This window comes from Xenopus laevis, chromosome 5S (genome assembly GCF_017654675.1).
Source record: "Xenopus laevis strain J_2021 chromosome 5S, Xenopus_laevis_v10.1, whole genome shotgun sequence".
In the NCBI taxonomy this organism is placed as follows: domain Eukaryota; kingdom Metazoa; phylum Chordata; class Amphibia; order Anura; family Pipidae; genus Xenopus; species Xenopus laevis.
Window position 1 is genome coordinate 118,900,012 of NC_054380.1, and position 10,215 is coordinate 118,910,226.

General features: G+C 35.9%; 1 protein-coding gene across 1 annotated transcript; it reads left to right on the forward strand.

Moving 5' to 3' along the window:
* Window positions 1–2,929: 2,929 nt before the first annotated feature.
* LOC108717482 (alpha-1,4-N-acetylglucosaminyltransferase) lies at window positions 2,930–10,003 on the forward strand. The gene is made up of 3 exons (XM_018264718.2): window positions 2,930–3,014; window positions 3,837–4,278; window positions 9,286–10,003. The coding sequence occupies exons 2-3, from the start codon at window positions 3,859–3,861 to the stop codon at window positions 9,889–9,891; spliced, it is 1,026 nt and encodes a 341-aa protein (XP_018120207.1). The 5' UTR covers window positions 2,930–3,014; window positions 3,837–3,858; the 3' UTR covers window positions 9,892–10,003.
* Window positions 10,004–10,215: the final 212 nt, after the last annotated feature.

Consider the following 10,215-nt stretch of genomic DNA (forward strand, 5'->3'; position numbering starts at 1 on the left):
TTCAAATCATCCCCCGTTTCCATATCTACACACACTCACGCCAACCCCTCCATACACTCACATAAACTATATGTACCAATACAGTTAGGCCCATAAATCTTTGGATATAGACAACTTTTTTCTAATTTTGGTTCTGTACATTATGTTTCATAATACAGATGGACAATGAACCAAAATATACAGCCAACGCAACCCAGGAGTTTATTAAAGAAAATAAGTGTCTTATTCTTGAATGACCAAGTCAGTCACCTCGATCCAGCTGCCCGTATCGGATGCATTATGATCCGATCGTTGGGCACAAGCGCCCACAATTGGATCAGCCCTATATCGCACACCTCAATTTGGGCATATCGGAGAGTCATCTGCTCATTTGGCGACATTGTTGTTTCCTCATTTGTGTAGACAAACTGACCCCCTTTGACATCAAAGGGGGTATTGGTTAATACTCTAATTTTTTCTCATTATTTTTAAAATTAAAATTCAACCTAACGCTCATCCATGATTCGGTTTAACTTACTAAAAAATCTGAAGGAAAATTGGAAAATTGTGCTTGCGGGAAAAGTCTCTACAAAATTGTGTGAAAATTTGGATTGTGCAAGTTTTGTAAATTGTAGCTGAAATTTTTTTTTCGAGTGAAAACCAGCGTCAAACAACCCTAAATCCTAAGAGATCATGATGACAAAAAACATCTTCTAACTGTAAAAGGGACATCTGCCATTAACTTTTACATGACTTCGACAAGTTTTAGCTAGAGCATTATGATTTTCTTTTCTGGTCGAGTAAAAATTTGAGGGGCCTAAGGGGCCAAACTGATCCTTAATTTCTTTACTACATATTTAAAAAATAATTTGGGATACTTTTTGCTTCTCGCTGGAATACCCTTTTCCATCTCGATTTTAGCTTGTCTTTTTTGTCGATTGGCCTCCTTGTACCATGACAAATGTTTCAGATGGCTAATTTGAAAGCTTTAAAAACACATCTTTCTTACCAACCTCAATACCAACATTTTTGTCAAACCATAAAGGTTTTGTTTTGTAACAATGTTCCTTGCTTACAAGGGGAATATACTGATATGTTTATTTATTAAGCAGCATTTTAAGGACTTCTCATTTTTCTTCTATGTTTTACCTTAGGTAGGTTCTTGAACAAGCTGAAATAAAAATTTGTCATGTAGCATATTTACAAACCCACTACACTTTTCACAATTAGTGGTGGGCGAATTTATTCGCCTGGCGCGAATTTGCGTGATTCGGCGCCGGCGAATAAATTCGCGAAACGGGCGCGAAAATTCGCTGCCGAAAGTTCGCCGGCGTCAAAAAAAATTGTCGCCGGCGTCCAAAGAAAACGGGCGCCAGCATTAAAAATGGGTGTCGGCGTCAACGTAAAAAAATGGATGCCAGCGTCAAAAACGAGACGCCGGCGCCGTTTCATGAATTTTTTGCCATTTCTCGAATTTTGCGTGAAATTCGTGAATTTTTCGGCTAAGCGAAACGGCGCAAATTCGCCCATCACTATTCACAATTACCCAGTCAATGTCTGGATAATTGAAGTCACCCATTATAATACCTTGACTTAGTGAGGCCCCCTCGATTTGCAATGACAACTTGGCCTCATTCTCATAGTTTATATGAGGTGCTTTGTAGTATACATCAATGATAATTTTCTTTGTAAGCTTTTGCCCAGTCAAAATCTCTACCCAGAGGTGTTCCATGCCCTCACCTGTGCCATCCATGGTTATTTCTGTAGTGCATGGCTTTAATTCAGGTTTTATATAGAGACAAACTCCTCCTTTAAACCCTCTATCCCTCCTAAAAAGGATGTAACCATTTAAATCTAACAGCCCAGTTACATATTTGATCATATGTCTCCCATTGACTTATATACAACCTCGACAGGTCTGAGATACCAGATTTTCAGATTTGGACTTTATCATCCTCGGGGTTCCGGAAAATTTGGGATTTTTGAGAAGTCAGATCTTATAAATAAAAATCACACATTTTTCGTGATTTTTGCATTCAGGGTTTTGTAAATAACCTGCTAAAAACACTATTGTCCTCAAATTTATGAAAAGATCCAAATGTAAAAAGAACGAACGTATCAATTCAGGCGAAGGAAAAATTTGTTGATTTACAGGGGTCCAATAGTATCAGTGCAGCTCCCATTGACTTCTATTGCACCTCGACAACTTTTCCATGGCAAAGTTTTTGTGGTTTTACACTAAAGGGCATATTTATTATACTGTGTAGAATACACCACATATCGGTAGGCTTCGACGTGTAAAAAATGGCGTAAAAAACTGTGTACATTTTTTATGATGGCAAATCTGATATTCGCGTAAAATTACACACACCTTTATTATTAAGCCATTTATTTTACACTTTTTAAATCTTTTTTTTCCACCAAATTTCATTGTATACAGCATAATAAATATGCCCCTTAATAAATCTCTAGTTTTAGAGCTTTTTAGAAATCTAGGAAAATCACAAATTATTTGAGATGCTTGGAAAAAAACTAAATTTGATTCTTAGTAAATGGGCAATGCAAAAAATCGAGAGGCAGATATGGTATTAAAAATGGTGCCTAATTTTAATGAACCGCATTTAGGAAAAACTTTATTTAAGCAAAAGAAATACATTTTTGAATTCATGACATACTAGTATACTCTTAATTATTTGCCCCACATAATTTGAAAAAAATGTAAATAAAGCCAATAAAACTGAGTAGTCATCTCTACTAAACATCAATTATTGATGCCATTGATCAGTGCAATAAAGTTTTATCCAATGCTATTCTTCCTTTAAACCATACTGTTGCAATGTATTATGTTTGGGTATGTATCGCTTTAACAAAAGATACACAAATATTGTATCACTCAGTAAAGAGCACACACTGCATGCATAGGTCCTGTACGTAGCAGGATAACACTGGTGTAAAACACATTCATTTGACAGGTGATCCCTTAGTTGGGTGACTGAGCGTCCGAAAAGAACCATCTCCATAAGTGCCAGAACAAGGTACAATGTAATGACCCATTATTACTGAGCTTAATTTTGATTGTCTTTCTTTTTTCTTAGGAATTTTATTTTATGCCATGTTTATGATTTGCACAAATTTTTCTTTTTCAAACACTTACTGCACCTGAGATTAAACTGTTCAGCACATGTTTATATACTATATTATTACAGCTATGAGGTGCACTTTACTTTAGCCTTGGTAGCATGTAAATGTCTAGCTATATTGTTTAAGAAGTATTTTTTTTTTAAATCTAAAAACACGATTTGCCCAATGGAAATTGCACAGCTCTTATTCACTTGTAAAAGATATTAGATAAATGTTTGTGTAAAATAATTCACCCTCATTTGAGAATACGTTGCATTTGTTTGGGGATGCCTTATATTATTATAAATATTATATATAATAATATATATATATTATTATATATATTTATATAAAACATTGATAAAGGTCTCTGTTGAGACCGAAATGTTGGTTCAATAAACTTATAATTCTTTGTTCATCAGCAAAGACCTGTGAGTGCGGTGTAATATGATGTTTTATAATCTACAGACTCCTGCACCCAGGCATGTGACCTTGTTAAATAGAGTGCACACAAAATGTCATGTTGTCCAGTCCGAAAAATTGTCATGCACAAGAAACAACCATGACTTCAATGCACTTTGTTAATTTTTTTTCAGTTTTATGCATTTTTGGCGAAGCAAATCGGGTAAAATTTGCCATTCACTAAGGGTGGCGACTAAAATTTTAACCCGCTGACTTAAAATAGCACTTTATGCAGTTCTTTATATGTTCTAAATCAATTTATTTATTTTTCTCAGTTGGAAAGCCCCATAATCAACAATGGTACCAAATATAAAAATCTTTATCATTTTGCTATGTCTGCTGGCTGTTGGCTTACTCTATAGAGTCACTATTAAAGGGAAAGCTTTCAACATTAAAGACTTCAGAACTTTAATTTTTTCTGCAAAGATTACTCCAGAACGTATTTTATATTCAGGAAATGGCATCATGTTTGTAGAGACAGAGAAGATGGATCTGCCTCACTATGTGCTATGTTCAATTGAGTCAGCAGCTCGTGTTAACCCTGATAGACCGGTGGCTTTTTTCATGAAAGGTCTAACAGACATAAACTCAAAAGAAGATGAGGACAGAGCACGGATGAGTTACCCAACGCTTTTACCTTATGATAATATCTACTTTTTCCCTCTTACAATGAATGTATTACTTAACAACACTCCACTTATGCACTGGTATCAAAAGGTATGTATCGTTATATTAATTTCTGTAATACAAACTGCTTAAGAGGTGTAGTTCAGGTATGGGGCATGTAATGTGGAAACTCGCTACAAGGGTACTTAAAGGACATGTAAAGTCTAAAATAGAAGAAGGCTAGAAATGCTGTATTTTGTATACTAAATATAAAAATTAACTTACTGCACCACAAGCCTAATCAAACAAATAATGTATGCTTTCAAAGTTGGCTACAGGGGGTCACCATCTTGTAACTTTGTTAAACATCTTTGCAAGACTAAGACTGTGCACCTGCTCAGTGTGGTCTGGGCTGCTTAGGGATCATCATAAACAAAGCTGCTTGAGTTCTGCATGGCTGGGAAGTAAGGTGGGGGCTCCCCCTGCTGTTCATAAGTATGATTGTTTCCCTGCTCAGCAGTTAGGGACCATCTGATAATTCCTATCCACAGCAGTAAATGAAGGGAGAATTTCACTGCATACAGTCAGGTTTCTTATAAAAACGGTACACATTTTTTAGTTTCCAACAATTTTTTATTGACAAAGGACAAGTGTCATTTTTACATATCGTACATATTGAAAGGTGGTACATTGCCCAAAATCAGTTATTGTATGTAACAATTAACAACATAGTCATAACAAATAACAAACAAATAAAAGAGAAAAAGAAAGAAAAAGAAAAAAAAAGGATGATACTAAGCTTTAGGGATGGAGCGTGAAACTCCCAGGACCTCGTACCAGATATCAAGTGTCAAAAACCAAATATCAAATACCAAATACCAGATACCAGAAACCAGATACCGACCTTAGAGTTGTGGGAACAATCATACAAAAGAAATATGTCAATTATTTAGCAGATTATATCTGTCCAATAGTAGATAGCCTGCCAATAAACCTCCAAAATAACTAATTGTAACTGCTAAGTATGAAAATCAGAGCGATCTGAATAAGTACTATTGATCCAAGGTAGCCATTTATCATAATACTTGGATAAAGATTGCTTGTTTTTTGCAATATAATATTCCATCCAACTAGTATCATTCATTATATTGAAAAACTCCTTGGTATCTGGGGTTTGTGGTGATTTCCAATTTCTTGCGATTACTAGCCTGGCCACTGATACTATATGTGTAGTCAAAAGTTTACGTTTCCATGGAATAAGGTCCATATCCATATTCAGGAGAGCTAGTTTAGGCGAAGGAGTTATCGAAACACCCAAAGTATGTGTGCAAATATGAAAAATGAACTGCCAAAATAGTACAATTTTCGAACATTCCCACCATATATGAGAGAAAGAACCCACACAACCGCATTGTCGCCAACATAGATTCGTAGTGGTAGAGGGATAAATTGTAAATACCTTAGTCGGAACCATATGCCATCTGTACATCACTTTAATACTGGTTTCCAGGATTCGGACAGATGGTGTTGTGGAAGTAAGTAAGAGAAAGGCATTGTTCCAATCTATGGAATCAATTGGGGATTTCAATTCCATCTCCCATTTTAGTTGATGAGAATCTGAGGGCAAAGAAGTACAGTCTAACAACGTCAAATAATAGTTTGAGATCCTAGACTGCTGAATAACCAGATCCTAGACTGCTGAATAACCAATTTGGTGAGTTTAGATTGAACTGGAGACATCTGTTTAATTTTATCAATCGCAAAAGATTTCAGAAAGCTAGAAAACTGTAGATACAAAAAAAATGAATGTTGCGGTATGTTATATTTTGATTGCAGTTGGCTAAATGACATTAAAGTTGTCAACTGAAAAAAATCCTCAAATTTCGTGAGTCCTACTCTAAGCCAAGGGATAAAATTGGAGTGTGGAAGGGCATATCGAAATGTTACTAAAGAATGCAACGGGTGCAGGCCCAAGTTTAAGTTGTCTATAAATTGAAATGAGTCCCATACTCTCAAAGTAGTATTGGTCGTTGGGAAAGATTTCAAATGGTTTGGTCTCAATCTAGGATGGGACCAAAGTAGGTCCCCTATGTGGCCAAAGGAGCAAGTAGAAATTAAAAACGGTACACATTTTTTAATTAAAGTATATTAGAGATAGGTTTCTTTTTCATTAAAGAAAGTAAAAATGGGGTTTATTTTTTTGCCTTTACATGCCCTTTAAGATTTCAACCAATCTGAATCGTTCTAAATTAAAAGGATCATCACAGGAGCCACACCTACCGTAACCATGCGTGTCACAGACACACCCAAGGCAGCCATATTTGTGCTCACCACGTGAAGCAAATCAAAAACAACTTTATTAACAATTATAACACAACATAAATAACTAAAAACAAAATATATGGATAGCCTGTAAGAATTACATGCAAATGAGAGACACAAATGGTTGTTTTTTTTTTGATGTTGGACTCATTCGTTATATTTTAAGCTTCAAGAAACTTGTTACAGAAAAATCTAGAAATAGCATGATATGTCATACTCATTGTTCATACCTGACTTGAACCTTGTACCTAAGGCAAAGATCCACTTTGTTTATTGATGTAACAGTTTTCTAGTAAAATCTCCTCCTCTTTTTTTAGGAAAACTCTCTTGATACCTTGTATGGAGAAATTACTCGAATTGTTTGAAGCACACACCAATAGTGTCTAGCTACATTAGTTTCCAATTTGAATATAACATTATTTATGTGATCCCGTGCTCTCTCTTAGGGAAATACTTGTCTTTGCTACATACTGTTTTTATAGGAAATCATGTACATTGTTGGTGTTTTAATTAATACTTTATATTGTTTTATCTTATACACTTGTTTTGTGGTATGTGATGAAAACATGTCTCCAACATTAATATACTGACAGGTCACACATCTTTGAGCTCCACATTTAAAATAAGCCAAGTCATACAACCATATGATACATTGTAATAATGTGGGACAGAATATTTTTTAAGGTCCAAGACTTATGGGGGCAAATTCACCAAGGTGCGAAGTGGTAAACGTTGGCAAAAATTCACTAGCAAAAAAGATAGACTCTAGCGCAACTTCGCACACTAACGCCAGGCGAATTTTTGCCAGGGCTACGCAAATTCACTAAGAAGTTGATTCCACTGAACATTATCTCTTACACCAGACTTGCCTTCGCCAGCTCAGACCTGGCGAAGTGCAATAGTAGAGTAAATAGGACAATGTCAAATTTTTTCTAAGTCCCAAAAAACGCTGGCGTCTTTTCCATTTTCATGGGTGATAGGCTGCAAAAGGATTAAAATGTTTTTTTGGATACCCTGCTTCCCCCCTACGTTTCTCTATTTGTAGTTATTAGGGTTCCCTAGGCTTGTGTAGTTTTATGTATTTGCTGTAACATACAGTATACGTCCATTCAAACTTAAGTTCCCGCCGTATGCAAATACCCCTTCGCTAGCTCAACTTCGCTTCGTGGGGCGCAACTTCGCACTTTAGTGAATTTGCCAGGCGAAGTGCGGCAAAGCCATCGCTGGTGCAACTCTGCCGGTTAGTGAATTTGCCCCATGGAATCCAAATCGACATCCTCTTTCAAATATATTGTATCTAGCATGTGATCTGTTCTTAAAACAAATAATTATAATTTTGAAAAATGATTCCTTTTTCATTGTAATAATATAACAGTAGCTTGTATCTGATGTTAATTAGACAACATACATCGGTATTGGTGGCAAAATATTTCTATTTGGTTTATTTATTGCTTAATTTATTTTTAGTAGACTTAAAAGACTACCAACAATTAGGCACCCCAAGTGATTATATTTACTTACCTGACACTCCTGGCAAGTGCTCCTATCAGCTGGGGTTCTGCCATATAGCTATCATCTTCTTCACCTCTTCTCTTTTCAAATATCCCTGGGCAGATGCATGCGCAGTAGAACAAAATAGCCAGCTTTTTCATTAAAGTGCGGCTTCTCGCTCTACTGTGCATGCATAGCTATGAGAGGACAGAAGAAGCAGGAAGAGGGGCTCTCTTGAGGAACCCTGGGTACTCAGAACCTTTTTTTAGTATGTGAACAGGAGGAGATCAGATGAGAAGTAACAGAGGAGCACAGGTACTGAAAGGCAGATGTGGAAAAACAGTAATCTGGCAGCAAAACAGACAGAGGTTGGGGCACTTTAAACTTGAGAATCAGCAGAAGGGTCAGGAAATCGCCAGAATCAAAAACCAATAGCCTAAGTCAATCCACAGATCACAGGAACAAGAACACTCAGTGTCAGTCAGGAAGGACGTTGTAAACATGAATACTGTATGTCTACAATGGTAGGCAACAATGAGCACAGATTTATGTGCATGAACAGAGAGCCTCAACTGATGCAACCAGAGTTTGACAGCCATCTCCAGGCTCGTTAATCTTTTGCTCCTAAAGGTACTTCCATTGTTATGCCCTATATTTCTTTAGAACATCGTCTTTTCATTTTTAAGCAGACCCATAGAAAAGTTGTTAAAAACAATTAGGCAGCAGCAATGCAAACAGAGGACAAGTCCCTTGTGTTTATTAAGTCAAACAAAAAAATGTGAGCTTCCGAGACAATATGTGAATTATTAAATAAGGTACTGGTACTGGTTTATAGACATCCCACTGCTTACCGGAGGATCTTTCCTTAGTTCTCTCCCACACTTACAATAGGAAAATCGTACCATACCTTCACAAAATCATTTGTTATTCACTCCCCTTATTCATCACCTACCCATCTTCCAGTGTTTCCTCTAATACTCCCAGACGGAATCCTACAGCTCCACTTCTTGGCAAATTCCCTGCTAATTTAAAATTATCCACATATGCTGGGGTAACTTGGTTAGTCCAACTTTGCAGCCTCTTATTATGCTTTACAGCTTGCACCATGGCTTTTTTTTACTCCAAAATATGTGTTTTTTTTATCAATTCCTACACAATGCATACAGTATACAGTAAATACAATAGATTCAAAATTCTGGCAAATACCAAAACATGGAATAGTAATGTTATTAACAAACAAAAAATAAAAATCATACTAATTACCATAATTTTGTACCCATCAACTGTACTTTATTTTCTTTGCAGGTTAATCCTAAAAGTGGAGAATACCGGAATCCTGTGATCTTAGATGCATGCAAGTTGGCTCTGATTTATAAATATGGTGGCATTTATATGGACACTGATATTATAACATTACGACCAGTACCAGAACAAAACTTCCTGGCTGCTGAAGAATCTCAGCTGTCTACTACAGCAGTATTTGCATTTGATCGTCATCAAATGATCATCTTGCAGTTCATGCAAGAGTTTGTCAAGAGTTATGATGTGACTGCATGGGCACAGCAAGGACCTTTTCTCTTCACTCGAATTCTGAACCAATTTTATTGTAAAGTGCCTCCATTCAAAGGCAAGGAAGACTTAAAGTGTGGAACAATCTTATTTTTAAATACTGAACGTTTTTTTCCAATCTCACGTCTAGAGTGGAAAAGGTTCTTTGAAGTAAAGGAAAAACATCCTACTTTTAATAACTCATATGCTTTGAATACCTTTAGTTATGCCAATCGCAAGGAGAACACGATGATGGTTCCTGGAAGCAACACACTGATGGAACATATTTATAAGAAGCACTGCCCCATTACTTATCATGCTGTTTTGGAAAAAAAAACATTGTACCATAAATTTGGGCCATAAGTCCTAAACAAAAGTAGACAGAAAATATAGCACTAAATAAGAATATTTTATTGATTCATTATAATACAAATTATGTGTTTCATTTTTGTTTTTGTAGAAAGGTTTTGACTGTAAGAACATGACAAATTAAAAAACAATTCTTATTAAGTATAAAAAAGAATTCTGAGCTCATTGTGATTTCATACAGTAGATAAACCACATTTTATTTTGTCAGAACAGGCTTTGCTTTAGTTCCTCAGCCATCCTGTCAAGGGTATAAACAATAGATTAATTGTAATAAGTCAATGATAATTTGCTGCTTTCTTTCCTTTATAATCAAAATAA

Excerpts from the sequence above, each read along its gene's own strand:
- LOC108717482 (XM_018264718.2), top strand. The coding sequence starts at position 3,859 with ATGGTACCAAATATAAAAATCTTTATCATTTTGCTATGTCTGCTGGCT. Across the intron at positions 4,279-9,285 it reads TTATGCACTGGTATCAAAAG|GTTAATCCTAAAAGTGGAGA; the intron begins GTATGTATCGTT and ends TTTTCTTTGCAG.